The 13,737-nt window shown below is 30.7% G+C and overlaps 4 protein-coding genes across 5 annotated transcripts; 2 read left to right on the forward strand and 2 right to left on the reverse strand.

The window, feature by feature from the left end:
• Positions 1-191: 191 nt before the first annotated feature.
• On the reverse strand, positions 192-1,622 carry LOC134834178 (uncharacterized). The gene is made up of 3 exons (XM_063848753.1): positions 1,299-1,622; positions 1,101-1,235; positions 192-1,048 (listed from the first exon to the last, which is right to left on the reverse strand). Exons 1-3 carry the CDS (start codon positions 1,546-1,548, stop codon positions 426-428), a joined length of 1,008 nt encoding a protein of 335 aa, XP_063704823.1. The 5' UTR covers positions 1,549-1,622; the 3' UTR covers positions 192-425.
• Positions 1,623-3,954: 2,332 nt separating this feature from the next.
• On the forward strand, positions 3,955-5,320 carry LOC134836146 (large ribosomal subunit protein uL16). The gene is made up of 4 exons (XM_063851380.1): positions 3,955-4,014; positions 4,166-4,194; positions 4,486-4,791; positions 4,980-5,320. The coding sequence occupies exons 2-4, from the start codon at positions 4,172-4,174 to the stop codon at positions 5,308-5,310; spliced, it is 660 nt and encodes a 219-aa protein (XP_063707450.1). The 5' UTR covers positions 3,955-4,014; positions 4,166-4,171; the 3' UTR covers positions 5,311-5,320.
• Positions 5,321-6,678: 1,358 nt separating this feature from the next.
• LOC134833626 (protein max) lies at positions 6,679-8,608 on the forward strand. 2 transcript variants are annotated; one of them, XM_063848006.1, is made up of 4 exons: positions 6,679-6,885; positions 7,033-7,101; positions 7,433-7,540; positions 7,764-8,608. In XM_063848006.1, the coding sequence occupies exons 1-4, from the start codon at positions 6,802-6,804 to the stop codon at positions 8,055-8,057; spliced, it is 555 nt and encodes a 184-aa protein (XP_063704076.1). In that variant the 5' UTR covers positions 6,679-6,801; the 3' UTR covers positions 8,058-8,608. The 2 variants fall into 2 exon arrangements, with proteins under 2 accessions (XP_063704076.1, XP_063704075.1); XM_063848005.1 differs by having other exon boundaries at positions 6,681-6,885; positions 7,433-7,546; positions 7,764-8,604.
• Positions 8,609-8,798: 190 nt separating this feature from the next.
• LOC134834615 (protein mesh-like) lies at positions 8,799-12,803 on the reverse strand. Its single transcript, XM_063849348.1, has 7 exons — positions 12,129-12,803; positions 11,765-12,071; positions 11,288-11,705; positions 10,997-11,170; positions 9,988-10,942; positions 9,327-9,933; positions 8,799-9,121 (listed from the first exon to the last, which is right to left on the reverse strand). The coding sequence occupies exons 1-7, from the start codon at positions 12,753-12,755 to the stop codon at positions 8,826-8,828; spliced, it is 3,384 nt and encodes a 1,127-aa protein (XP_063705418.1). The 5' UTR covers positions 12,756-12,803; the 3' UTR covers positions 8,799-8,825.
• Between the last annotated feature and the right edge of the window lie 934 nt (positions 12,804-13,737).

Genomic DNA, 13,737 nt, shown 5'->3' on the forward strand with positions numbered 1-13,737 from the left:
TTAATTTTTTTGATTTTTATAAAAATTTTTGAAATTTTAACTTTTCATTAAAATCTTTAGTATTTCAAAATTTTTGAATTTATTAAATTTTTTGTGCTCGAAAGATCGAAAAATTAATTTTTATAAAAATTAAAAAAAAAAAAAAATTTATAGCCATTAAAATTTTTTAATTTTTTAAATTTTTTGTGCAATTTTTCGATTTTTATGAAATTTTTTTGCAAAAAAAAAAATTAATAAAATTAATAAAAGAAGCCATTCATTCACGGTATCGTAAGATTGATAGGGGTTGAGGTCCATAAATTTTCGATGGATTTTGATGGAAAGCCTTAAAAAATAAATGGAAAATGAAAAAAAATGACTATTTGTTAAAGAAATCTGCGCAATTTATCGACTAGATAATATTTAAAACTAAACTAAACATTTTTTTATTCCTTTTTCTCCGTTGCCGCTTCCTCTTTTGCCTTATTTTCTCTTTGAATCTCCTCTCTTTCCCATTCCGGCAAATCTTTTTCACGAACATCATGAAATTTTCCTCCCTTTCCGATTCCTTCTTCAATAAATTTGCCCGAGCCAGCGGTTGCTTCGTCAAATAACTCCTTTGTGCATGTCATAACTTCATAATTAACGGATGTTTGGAAATTCGGACTATCATAACATGAATAATACAAAGCATCTCGATCGTGTTTTACGCCTTCTTGCGGGAATTTTGCAATACAATTCGCCAAATTCACAGCTTGACCCAAAGAAGCTCCAATTGCAACAACACGATTTGCTAAACCAATTTCTGCAGCTTCTTGTGCCGTTACTTGTCGTCCTGTTAAGACCAAATCTAATGCGCGCGACAATCCAATTAAATGAGCTAAACGAGCACATCCGCCATCAACTAAAGGAACTCCAAAACGACGATTGAAAAACCCGAGAATCGAATTTTCTTCAACGACACGCAAATCACACATTAAAGCAAGTTCTAAGCCGCCGCCGACACAATATCCATTAATTGCTGCGATAAGAGGTTTTTTTGTAATCAATCGAGTAGGTCCCATTGCCCCTGTGAAAAAAAATTAAAAAGTCAAAAAATTGATGAAAAATCAAAAATTTACCATCAGTATTGGTAATAATGGATTCTGCTCCGCCTTTAGCTGCTTCAGCAAGATCATATCCCGCACAAAATGTGCCTCCAATGCCGTACAAAACACCAACCGGGGATTTTTCATCAGCTTCAAAGTCAGTAATTGCTAAAAATTTACAGAAAAATTTAAAATTTTTGAAATTTAAAAAAAAAATTCGAACAAATTTACCTTTTATCAATTGACTCGACGTTAAAGAATCCACACAATTCCTTTTTTGAGGTCTGTTAATCCCAATTAACGTTACAACATCACTTTTCTCGACTAAAATATTTTCAGGAATTTTTTCTTCTTCTTTTTCGGCTTTTGCTTCTTTGCCATTTTCACCATTTTCTGATTTTGATGCGAATTGACGTGCAATGATGGGGCAATAAGATGCTGATTTGTTCAATTTTAACAAGTTTCGAAGTACAACAGCCATTGCGGAAACACTAAATGTAACGAAAGATTTTTTGAGGAAAATTGCTCTTTGAAAATATTTGTCAACAAAACGGAATGATGTCATTCAAAATTTCAAGATGTAAATTTTAATTTTGGTTTAAAAAAAATTGATTGGATGCTTCACAAGCTTAAAATTTGAAAAATTAAAAATACGTCAAATCTTGCTCCAAATGCATAAAAATTTATCAGAATAGCTCTAATTTATCGTTTTTAATCATTTTATAACTCAAAACTACCAAAAAATTGAAACTGAAAAAAAAATTCCTTTGACATAGTTTTGTTTTAAAAACTAAATCAAGAGCAAAAAAACTGTGTCAAAAACTGTGTCAAAGCTTTTTTTTGTCAAATCTTGCTCCAAATGGATGAAAATTTGTCAGAGGGCTCTAATTTATCATTTTTAATCATTTTATAACTCAAAACTGCCAAAAAATTGAAACTGAAAAAAATTTTCCTTTGACATAGTTTTGTTTTTAAAAACTAAATCAAGAGCAAAAAAACTGTGTCAAAAACTGTGTCAAAGCTTTTTTTTGTCAAATCTTGCTCCAAATGGATGAAAATTTGTCAGAGGGCTCTAATTTATCATTTTTAATCATTTTATAACTCAAAACTGCCAAAAAATTGAAACTGAAAAAAATTTTCCTTTGACATAGTTTTGTTTTTAAAAACTAAATCAAGAGCAAAAAAACTGTGTCAAAAACTGTGTCAAAGCTTTTTTTTGTCAAATCTTGCTCCAAATGGATGAAAATTTGTCAGAGGGCTCTAATTTATCATTTTTAATCATTTTATAACTCAAAACTGCCAAAAAATTGAAACTGAAAAAAATTTTCCTTTGACATAGTTTTGTTTTAAAAACTAAATCAAGAGCAAAAAAACTGTGTCAAAGCTTTTTTTTGTCAAATCTTGCTCCAAATGGATGAAAATTTGTCAGAGGGCTCTAATTTATCATTTTTAATCATTTTATAACTCAAAACTGCCAAAAAATTGAAACTGAAAAAAAAATTTTCCTTTGACATAGTTTTGTTTTTAAAAACTAAATCAAGAGCAAAAAAACTGTGTCAAAGCTTTTTTTTGTCAAATCTTGCTCCAAATGGATGAAAATTTGTCAGAGGGCTCTAATTTATCATTTTTAATCATTTTATAACTCAAAACTGCCAAAAAATTGAAACTGAAAAAAAATTTTTCTTTGACATAGTTTTGTTTTAAAAACTAAATCAAGAGCAAAAAAACTGTCAAAAACTGTGTCAAAGCAATTTTTGTCAAATCTTGCTCCAAATGGATGAAAATTTGTCAGAGGGCTCTAATTTATCATTTTTAATCATTTTATAACTCAAAACTGCCAAAAAATTGAAACTCAAAAAAAAATTTTCCTTTGACATAGTTTTGTTTTTAAAAACTAAATCAAGAGCAAAAAAACTGTGTCAAAAACTGTGTCAAAGCTTTTTTTTGTCAAATCTTGCTCCAAATGGATGAAAATTTGTCAGAGGGCTCTAATTTATCATTTTTAATCATTTTATAACTCAAAACTGCCAAAAAATTGAAACTGAAAAAAAATTTTCCTTTGACATAGTTTTGTTTTTAAAAACTCAAGAGCAAAAAAATCAAGAGCAAATCTTGCTCCAAATGGATGAAAATTTGTCAGAGGGCTCTAATTTATCATTTTTAATCATTTTATAACTCAAAAACTGTGTCAAAGTTTTGTTTTTTTTTTGTCAAATCTTGCTCCAAATGGATGAAAATTTGTCAGAGGGCTCTAATTTATCATTTTTAATCATTTTATAACTCAAAACTGCCAAAAAATTGAAACTAAAAAAAAATTTTTTTCTTTGACATAGTTTTGTTTTAAAAACTAAATCAAGAGCAAAAAAACTGTGTCAAAAACTGTGTCAAAGCTTTTTTTTGTCAAATCTTGCTCCAAATGGATGAAAATTTGTCAGAGGGCTCTAATTTATCATTTTTAATCATTTTATAACTCAAAACTTTAAAAAAAAAATTGAAACTAAAAAAAAATTATTTTTTTATTTGAAATTAGTTGTTCTATTTCTGCTTAAGCATTAAATTGATCAGAAATTATGAGAAATTCATTTATTATGAAAAAACGTAACAAATTTTTGAAAGCCTATTCGATGATTCTTAATTGAATATTTTTTTATTTTTAAAATTTTTTTAGAGACTTTCAGAAAACTTTTTTTTGACAAATCTGAACAATTTGAGAAAAAAATTTAATTAAATTTTTTTTTTAAATCAAAATTTTGAGAATATAAAATAATTTTCGTCGAAAATCAAAAAATAATGGCTAAACTTTCAAAATTGCCATGATGCTAATTCAAAATTTCCTGTCTCGAATGTCACTTTTGAAGTTTCGTTTATCATTTTCGTTCGTCTCGCACATCCGAATGTCAAAACCGCACGTGTCATTCGTTCTTTTTGGCTGAAACATTTCACGGAGGTAAGTGTGCGCGACAAATTCTCCATAATTTTTGTGCTTAAAAATGCACAAAATGTGCTAAAAATATTGAAAAAATATTCTTTAGCACTCCATTGACAAAAATGTAGTCGAGTACACGAGAAATTAATTGGATTTTTTTCGTAAATTGCAGCTCAAGATGGGTCGCCGTCCTGCAAGATGGTGAGTGTACAATTTTTTTCACGTTTCACGAAAAACCGCAAGTTTCCTTCTCCGACACCAAAACACGATCGAAAACTACGACGCAAGTTTTGGAGAAGAATTTAAAAAGAAGGAAAAGCAAATTATTGCTTTTAGGGTGAGGTAAAAATTGTCTCGAAAATTTTAACCTCAATAAAGCGACGAACATAAATAGCTCTTTCTATGGAAGACGACGTGTGTGATGAAAAACAAAATGGCAGTGCAGTGCATTGTTGTCAAAATTTAACAAAATTTTTTCTCTTTTTCTTTCAGTTATCGCTATTGTAAGAACAAACCTTATCCAAAATCGCGTTTCTGCCGCGGTGTGCCAGATGCCAAGATCCGTATCTTCGATTTGGGTCGCAAAAAGGCAAATGTCGACGATTTCCCGCTGTGCGTGCATTTGGTATCCGACGAATATGAACAGTTGAGCAGCGAAGCCTTGGAAGCTGGTCGTATTTGCTGCAACAAATATTTGGTCAAATTCTGCGGAAAAGATCAATTCCATATCCGTATGCGTTTGCATCCATTCCACGTTATCCGCATCAACAAGATGTTGTCGTGCGCCGGAGCCGATAGGTGAGTTTTCTTATTGCTTTTTTCCGAAAATCCCCTTTTCCGTGATGAAAGATGCCTTGAGCACTGGGATATGATCAAACCATGATTAATATTTCACGTTGACTACACTGACTTTTTTCCATAAAAAAAATTAAAATTTAAAAAAAAAATTATTTCAACTAAAAATCGATTTTTTTGTAACATTTCAGGCTTCAAACCGGTATGCGTGGAGCTTTTGGCAAACCACAAGGAACTGTCGCTCGTGTTCACATCGGACAACCAATCATGAGTGTACGTTCGAGCGATCGTTACAAGGCCCAAGTCGTCGAAGCCTTGCGTCGTGCCAAGTTCAAGTTCCCCGGACGTCAAAAGATCTTCATCTCGAAGAAATGGGGATTCACGCGTTTCGATCGTGAAGACTTTGAAAAGTTGCGCGAAGAAGGACGCTTGCGAAATGACGGATGCAACGTTCAATACCTCAACGATCACGGTACAATGGCATCATGGGAACATGCTCAAAGACAACACTTCGGCGCCTAAAATTTAAAAAGAATTTTCAACATCAACATCGTGTTGCTTTGTTGGCCATGCAGAGCAACCCTCGTACTTTGAAAGTAAATAAAATATTTGATAAATGGTCAGAAAATTTGTGTTTTCTTCGTTCATTTGGAGCATTGTTCAGCATTTACTTCTCGCATTTGAATATACATCAGCTCATTAAATTGTCTCGCCTCACAGATTTTTTGTGAAGAGAAATGTCAAATTTGAAGTTTTGGCTTATCGTCAATACAATATTCGCCATATTTTTTGTCGAATTTGCTTCGATGTCAGCTTTTTTTTCAATTTTCAACAAACTTCAAGTTTAAAAAAATGAACAATTAGAAATGAACAATTCATTAAATCATTTCTGTTGATATCTTGAAGAAAAAAAAAATATTTTTTTCGAAAAAATAATTTTCGAATTTTTTTTTATGTTATTTTTTTTATAAATTTTCAATATGCATAAAGGTTCATTAAAAATCATGCAAAAAGCAAATTTCACTGTTTTTTTTCAAAAGTTGTAATTTTTGTTTCAGATGTCAAAATTAAGCGAATGAAGTCTTAAATTAATGCTGAGAGTCTAAATAGTCTAAATAGAACTGATACATCAAAAATTTTGAAGAAATATTTTGAAAATTATGTTTTTTTAACGATTGAAAATGATTTCAAACTAAAAATCCATACAAACTTTGAAATGCAAAAATTCTACTTCACGAATCATTTTAAGATTTTTTGTAATATGTCAATTTTAGCTAAAAGAAGGTTTTGAATCAAAAAAATTATGATTTATAATGGAAAAATTAATGGCGTGTAAAATTTATTGCATATCCCATTATAAATATTTTTATTTAAAAAAATATAAATATAAATTTTTATAAATTTTTTGTCCCATTTCAAAAGTCGAAAATCGAATGGGACAAAATAAAAAAAAGTTAAAAATTTCATCAAAAATGAACCTTAAAGATAATTTTTCAAAGAATTTTTCAAAATTTTTTAAAGATTTTTTTTTTTCAATTTTTTAGTTGAATTGCTCTGACAAAAAAAAATGTTAAAATTTTGTCATTTTGTATGAAAAATTATTTCAAATCTTTTTTTTTTTGTCCCCATTTTGAAAAAAAAATTTTTGGGACAATAAGTTCGAAAAAAATTGCTTTAAATTTATTAATTTAAATTTAGATTTTTAATTTATTGTAATTTTTAATATTTTTATTAAATAAATTCAAAGAACATTAATTTAAATGAAATAAATTTAAATTTATAAAATTTTAATAAATTTATAAAAATCTTTTTAAAAACAATATTCAAATATTAATTCAACATTTACAAAAGCATTAACGAACTCAAATTTTACAACGAAGCGAATAAGTACACGCATGCGTCATTCTTTGTCTCACTCATACAAATCCATCAAGTATCACGAAACTCAACAAACAAAAATTTGGAAAAAAGTCCCAATTTCTCGCGTAAATCCGTGCAAAAAGAGTCTTTTGAATGCGCTTCACAGGTGAAAATCCATCAGCAAAAGCTAACCAATTTAGCAACATGAGCCACGAAGACGACGTAGACTTGAGTGATGTAAGAATTTCAAAAAAATATATTTATACTTGTCTGTATGTGTAACATACAGCGAAGAGAAAAAAATGTCTGAATCGTCATTCAAACATACAAAAAATATCAATAACAAAATTTTTCTTATCTTTTGCATTTTTATTCGTTCGATAGGATGGCGATGACTCCGATTCTCAGAGCAAAAATGGATCAAGACAGGCAGGAGGTCAATATTTTTCACAGGTAAGCGTTTTTTTTTTCGTTATATTTTGTGATGGCATTTCTTGTTGCTGAACGAAAAAACCAAAGCAAAAGACCTTGAAGCAATTTCAAAGCGTTTTACGGAAATACAAAAAGCAACATATGTCATGACGTGCTCATTTATGCTCGAAACTCGCTTCGGCGGGATTTAATGCGACGTAAAGAAGCGAAAAATGAAAATTAGGCGTATATCACACGTATACATAGACATATTGTTGTTGTTGTAATTGTAAATTAATTGCTGCTCTGAGGATGTCAAATTTCATTTATTTACACATGAGTCACGTGTTTAATCGTGTTTTTTTCGTTTCAGGCTGAGAAACGAGCACATCACAATGCGCTCGAACGCAAACGACGCGACCACATAAAAGACAGTTTCACATCTCTGCGGGACTCGGTACCTTCGTTGCAAGGCGAAAAGGTAGTTGTATGTGCTAACGTCAAATTTTTATTAACATTTTTCCATTTTTTCTTCTTGAATCGTATTTGCGCTCATTCATTTTCATCCTTCTCGCGATTACGATCCTTGAAATTCATTTTTTTTTTCATTAACATTTTTCGTGTGACGCCTTTTCGAGTCGAAAGACGTCTCATTTCGTTCAAAAAATTACAATTTCTTCAATTAACTCTCGATTTTTTTACAGGCAAGTCGTGCACAAATCCTGAAAAAGGCAGCGGAATACATCCAGTTTATGCGACGCAAGAATAGTTCCCACCAACAAGACATCGACGATCTGAAACGACAGAATTCGATGCTCGAAACGCAAATTCGCACCCTTGAACGTGCACGAACAACGGGCAATTTCGATGCAGCTGAACTCGGTTTGGCTGCCGTCAAATCGGAAAGTGAATCTTCCGAAGAGGGCGATGAAGCAGCGGGCGTTGCCGGCGCCGCGCGACGCAGTAAAAAACTCAAACCAAATACGTATGTTGGATAAATTTTGCGCTAACTTTATGCAATAAGGTCGCTCGCTTAATAAAAAAAAAAATGAACACAAAAAAGAGCGACATGGACAGTTTAATTTTTTTTTATAAGTAAATTTCTTAAGTAAGAGGAACAAATCATCAAAAAAACGCGAGAAAACGAGCAAAAACGAGAAAAAAAATATTTTTTCAAAGATATTGCATTTTAGGTTGTACTTTTTTTTCATTAATTAATCATTAAAGTAAAAAATAGGATAGTTCAAAGCAAAAATAGTCCTTGAATGTCTTTCTAATAAATAAACATAAAAAAACACAAAACTCTAAAAATAGGAAAATTATTAAGAAGATGTCTCAATTATTTGTAACTACTTACAAACATTTGTTTCTTTTTTTTTACCGAAATTGAAGTTTTTCGTTTTAACACTTTGAAATTTTTGTTTAGACATGAATTCTCTCATCATTACTTTTTCAAAGCGCTAATTAGTGTTAACGTTTTACATTATTAAGTTCTATTATAATTTTTTTTTTCAAGTTTTTACATTGGTATAAAATTTGTATGATTAATTAAAATGAAATAAATATAAGTTTTCAATGTTCAAACAAATTTTGATGCATTTTTATTTAATTTTTGGGTCGAAAATTCGAAAATTTCGTAAAAATATTTTTTTTCAATTAAAATTTTAAAATCTAAAAAATTTTAAAATTAATTTTTCACTTCTTCAATTTTTTATTTTTTTTTCATTATTTCAGTTGTTTTTAAATTTTTGCCTGACAATTTTGTATCACAATGGTGTTTCGATTAATTTTTTTTCTTCATCTTTAATTTTTTCTTCCGTTTCTATGTCTTTTAATTCAATTTCTTGTTCTTTACTTGCTGATTCGATCAATTCCCTTTGTTTTAATCGCAATGATTCAATTTCTTTCCATCGATTTTCTTCTTCTAATATTTCTTGTTTCTCTTGAAGTGCTTTAAAATGTTGTTTCAGAAAGATTATTGCAAGTAACGATAATGGTACGATGATAAAAAGTATGATGGCGAGAGAGATGCCTGTTGTACGAGCAATTTGTTCTTCGAGTCCTAAAAAAAAATTGTTTTTAAAAAAATTTAAAAAAAAAATTAATGAAATTTAAAAAAAAATTACAAAAATAAAAAAAAATTGACAAAAAAAATAAAAAAAAAAATTTTCATTTAAAAAAAAAAAAATTAAAAAATTAAATAAATTTAAAAAAAAATTTTTTTTTTTTAAATTAAAAGAATTTTTTAAAAAATTGAAAAAACGTACGAATGCAAGTTGTAAATCCATAAATTTCTTCTGTCCATCTTCCTTCATCATTACACGTTCTTGTTGGATCTCCCGAAATAATAAAACCTTCGTGACACGAAAATTCAACTTTTGTTCCGTTTACAAAGGAAAAATTCGATTTAAAGCCATATCGAGGAGTATCAAGAATGCCACAAGAAATTACACGTTTTCCATTAATTTCTTTACTTTTCAACGTTTTTTCATACCAAATTTTTGTGTTATTCGCAACTTTTTCATCAAATGTCATTCCATAGTCATATCGACATTGATAACTTTCATCACAAATTTTAGCAGCAATTTTTACGTGTTCCGACATATTTGAAGGTAAAAATTCACTTGGTTCTTTAATAAAATTTGGTCGAAAAAGATCATTTGTGTAAAAATCTGACGTTCTTCCATATTCTCGCAAAAATAAGCTTTTTCCGATTCCTTCTTGAAATTTATCGCTTAAGAGCCATTTTAATCCGAATTCTCGATGAACGATGGCGAAGTTGTTTGTATTGACATTCAAGATTTTCGAATTTGGTAAAGTAAGGTCATCATCAGGATCAAAGTTGAATGTTCCAAAAAGCCCAAAAGTTGAGTTCTAAAAAGAAAAATTAATTTTTTTAAACAAATTTTTTAATTTTAAACGACTTACAATGAAATTCCATGGAGCAAAAACCCGAGCTGACATCATTCCGTGATTTTCTTGAACTTCAAGCCCTATTCCGGAATCCATCATGACAATAATTTTGCTTTGATTTGTAATTTCTAAAGGAGTATAAACGACAATTCCTTTGAAAAATTGTTGTTTCATCCCGTGATTGTCGAAAAATGTTCGTTTTCCATTCAAAAAGACATCCAAACGGTATTTCAACGAACTTTTTGGTCTCAAACGAATCTCAATTACCAACGAATTGTTTCCTTTAACAACAATCGAGCTCAAAAATGATGATTTTACATCTCCCATCACTCCTCGAGGCATTTGTTCGAATCTTCCTTGCACATCGACATATTTACTCCTTACCAACACAAATTCTCCAATACCATTGAAGGTGTATTCAAGTCCATCGAACGTTATGAAATGAGGATCTCCGAAAACAGAAGCTATTGCAGGAGATTGATACCCGACACAATCTTGACTGATACGCATTTCCATGCGAAATTGCTCACAAGACCTCGAATATTCAGTTTGCCATAAGCAACAAGCGTAAAATGGGGCTTCGTCATGATAAAATTGCGATAATGAAGGAACAAATGCGTTATTATGTCTTCGTTTTGGACGAGAAGCGTCAATTTTGTCATTAGAGAGCATGAGAAATTTTTCTTCGTCGTAACAACATTGCTGTTCTGCATTTGAAGAACTCAAAAATGCACTTTTGAAACAATTTTCCGACATGTTTGTCGATAAATCAGGCAGGAATCGTCCTTTATCGTTCAAAATGTGATCCAAAGTGCAAGGACAAACAGGAATTGTGTTGGCGAAATCTTTCATTTTCATTTCTCGTTCAATCCAATTGTCACAAAGAGCTTCAGGCCATAAGTTTCCGTACTTTGAACGCCATTGCGAGCCAAAATACCAAGCTAACGGGATTGGATGAGACCATAATGTACTAAAATTGAACAAAAACTTTTAAATTTTATTTAAAAAAATTATAAAATCTTACTTTGAAATGGAAATTCCATTAATTTTTGGCGGGAAAGTTAAATTAATTGCAATAATTCCAACTTCTATATCCAAAAAGTCATCATTTTGATTGTTTTTGAAGTCTTGCGAGTTGAATACGTGCTCTCCAGAATTCAATGTTGTCGTAAGTTTTTCTATTTGAACTATTTCATGCCTTAAATAAACAAAAAAATTTAAAATTTTGATTTTTTTAGATGAAAAAAAAGTTTCATTTCGAACTTCGAATACAAATTTTCGAAAATTCGAAATTAAAATATTTTTTTAAACTTACGTCACTTCACGATATCCAAAAAGCAAAATTTGTACAGATTCTTTATCATTACGACTTAATTTCTCTTTTTTCCATCCAATGGGGAGACTAATGAGAGTTTTGCTGTAAACATCTGTCGTTTTAAACCAAATTTCGGCTTCAACACTGTTTGGAGGTTCAACAAAATACTTTCCATGCCAAGTTTTTCGATCGTCATTGTTCACTCGAACATTCAGATCAATGTATCCTTGTCTCTTGAGAAATGGTTGAACACAAATTGCGCGATTTTTATCAACAATCACTCCTGTAACTTCGTACGAACCAAAAATACAACGAACGGAAGTGATTTTTTCATCAAAACATGGACCTGTGACGTTAACAATTGTTCCTCCTAACATATTTCCTGACGTTGGAGCGATGTACAAAGGAGGATCAGAAGCTAAAAATGTAAAAATTTTCAGGTAAGATCATTTTTATACAAATTTTATGAAATTTTACCATCATTCTCGTTACAAGCGCCTTGAAGGATCTCCTCATCTACTCGAAAAATGTGTCTTCCTTTGAAATTATTCCCAAATCCTCGTTGTGTGAGATCAAAAATACGCTCAGATTGACTAAATGGCGTATATTCGAACGAACGAGAGCCATTTCCGGCATTAAATCCAACGAAAGCTTGTGTTCCGCCTTCTCCTTTAACCGTATCTCCTCCTGCTTCGGTGTGAGTTGACCAATTTATGTCAGCATAATTGAAAATTACGTAAGTTCTGTCTTCATCGGTTGTTAAAACAGCTTGAAAAGTGTTTGTCTGTAATTAAAATCAAACATTAATGATCAGAAAATGCTTAAAATTAACAATTTTTACCCTTCTCAGAGTATTATCGAGTCCTCCAGCAAAAGACATATTCTTCCAAGTAACAATTATCGCATGTTTTGGTTGAAAATCCGTCGCTCCAATTATTCCTTCGTGCAAATCCGCCAATAAACGTTCTCTTAATTCAATTTCTTTTGTATCGAAACTCTTATCCAAATCGTTAAAAACGCTAAAATACACTCCCGGCATCCTTTTATCCTTATCCCGTAAGCTAACATCTCCAATTCGACATTTTGAATGAAAAATTCCAATAAAAGCAGGATCATTTTTTGCAGGCCATTCTTTGATCGGAAACACTAATGGATACGTATAATGCGGCGGAGGATCTGAAAACTCTAAAAATCCATTCATCGACACTCGGATGTAATTATAGGAGATTCCAAAGAAGGGAAATGTGAAATTTAGGTTTTTATTAATTTGTGACGTCGAGCTGTGCAAATCTTTTTGATAATCTCCGAGCCCATTGGAGCTTCCTGTGTCGTTAAATGGGTATAAAAGTGATGAACGAAGCTCAGCAAGTCGGTTTTCAGTAATTTTCGGCTTTCGTACTTCTTTTAATTTGTAACTTTGAACGACAATTAGAGTCGAAAGTAGCAAAAATGTGATTTTAGACAACATTTTTGCCGAATTTGGTCACTTTATTTCGAATTGCGATGATAAAATGTTGTTTGTTTGTGTGATGACTCATTGAAACTTTTGAATTTATTAAATTTCATTTGATATTTTGATTAATTTTTGCTCAAAATGAAATTTTTTGATAAATTTTTCTTCAAATTTCAACTTTCTTGAGACTCAAAAGAACATTTTTAACTAATTTCGTTCAAAATGTCGAAAAATTTTTAACAATAATTCACTTTTACGTTCACAAATCGACTGAATCAGGTGTAAAAAGTCAAAATTAAACATTTTCTTATCTTTTAACTACAGATAACACATGATAAGATAACAAATTTTCATTAATGAATGTATTTTTACGCTACATTCAGTGTAACTTTTGCATCCAGACGAGAAAGATGCTCTTGAATTATGATTTAATTGCCGTCAACATTAACATTGACATCGACATTCATCACGTGTCTCGCAAATTTCCATTAAAAATAAATAATAAATTACTCAAACTCGCACGACGTGCAGGAAATTCAAACACCTGTTACTTTTTTCATTTAGATGTCAGGAAAATGAAAACTATTTGCACTGTCATTAAGGAACCATTTCCAGCTGTCTGCTTTTTCGCCTGTTTAAAAGTTCATTTTCTGCATAAAAACTGAAAAGTTTAACTTGTTTTATTATTACGAAAAATTTTCAAATTAAAACGAGCGATACATGTACCTAATGATTTTCCTCCTTCGTCAAGCCGAATCTCTCATGTTAACTTATGAGAACTACAGAGCATATTTAAAGGTAACATCGCAGAGCGAAAAGAATAAATTTTCGTTGTTAGACACTTTTGAGAGTGAAATTTGTGCATTTTTTCACATCTCGTCTCTTAAAAAATCACAATTTTCACATCCAACCTCGCTGTACGAACAAAAAACGTTAGAGAAATTTTGTTGGCAGTTGGTGCGAGACTTTGTTCGTGAAAAGACTTGCTTTGATGTCG

The sequence above is a fragment of the Culicoides brevitarsis genome, chromosome 3 (genome assembly GCF_036172545.1).
Source record: "Culicoides brevitarsis isolate CSIRO-B50_1 chromosome 3, AGI_CSIRO_Cbre_v1, whole genome shotgun sequence".
NCBI lineage: Eukaryota > Metazoa > Arthropoda > Insecta > Diptera > Ceratopogonidae > Culicoides > Culicoides brevitarsis.

Excerpts from the sequence above, each read along its gene's own strand:
- LOC134833626 (XM_063848005.1), top strand. The coding sequence starts at position 6,802 with ATGCGCTTCACAGGTGAAAATCCATCAGCAAAAGCTAACCAATTTAGC. Across the intron at positions 6,886-7,032 it reads ACGACGTAGACTTGAGTGAT|GATGGCGATGACTCCGATTC; the intron begins GTAAGAATTTCA and ends TTCGTTCGATAG. Across the intron at positions 7,102-7,432 it reads GAGGTCAATATTTTTCACAG|GCTGAGAAACGAGCACATCA; the intron begins GTAAGCGTTTTT and ends TTTTCGTTTCAG.
- LOC134834615 (XM_063849348.1), bottom strand. The coding sequence starts at position 12,755 with ATGTTGTCTAAAATCACATTTTTGCTACTTTCGACTCTAATTGTCGTT. Across the intron at positions 11,706-11,764 it reads CGCTTGTAACGAGAATGATG|CTTCTGATCCTCCTTTGTAC; the intron begins GTAAAATTTCAT and ends TTACATTTTTAG. Across the intron at positions 9,122-9,326 it reads TGGATTTACAACTTGCATTC|GACTCGAAGAACAAATTGCT; the intron begins GTACGTTTTTTC and ends ATTTTTTTTTAG.
- LOC134836146 (XM_063851380.1), top strand. The coding sequence starts at position 4,172 with ATGGGTCGCCGTCCTGCAAGATG. Across the intron at positions 4,195-4,485 it reads GGTCGCCGTCCTGCAAGATG|TTATCGCTATTGTAAGAACA; the intron begins GTGAGTGTACAA and ends TTTTTCTTTCAG. Across the intron at positions 4,792-4,979 it reads TCGTGCGCCGGAGCCGATAG|GCTTCAAACCGGTATGCGTG; the intron begins GTGAGTTTTCTT and ends GTAACATTTCAG.
- LOC134834178 (XM_063848753.1), bottom strand. The coding sequence starts at position 1,548 with ATGGCTGTTGTACTTCGAAACTTGTTAAAATTGAACAAATCAGCATCT. Across the intron at positions 1,236-1,298 it reads GTCGAGTCAATTGATAAAAG|CAATTACTGACTTTGAAGCT; the intron begins GTAAATTTGTTC and ends GTAAATTTTTAG. Across the intron at positions 1,049-1,100 it reads CATTATTACCAATACTGATG|GGGCAATGGGACCTACTCGA; the intron begins GTAAATTTTTGA and ends TTTTTTTCACAG.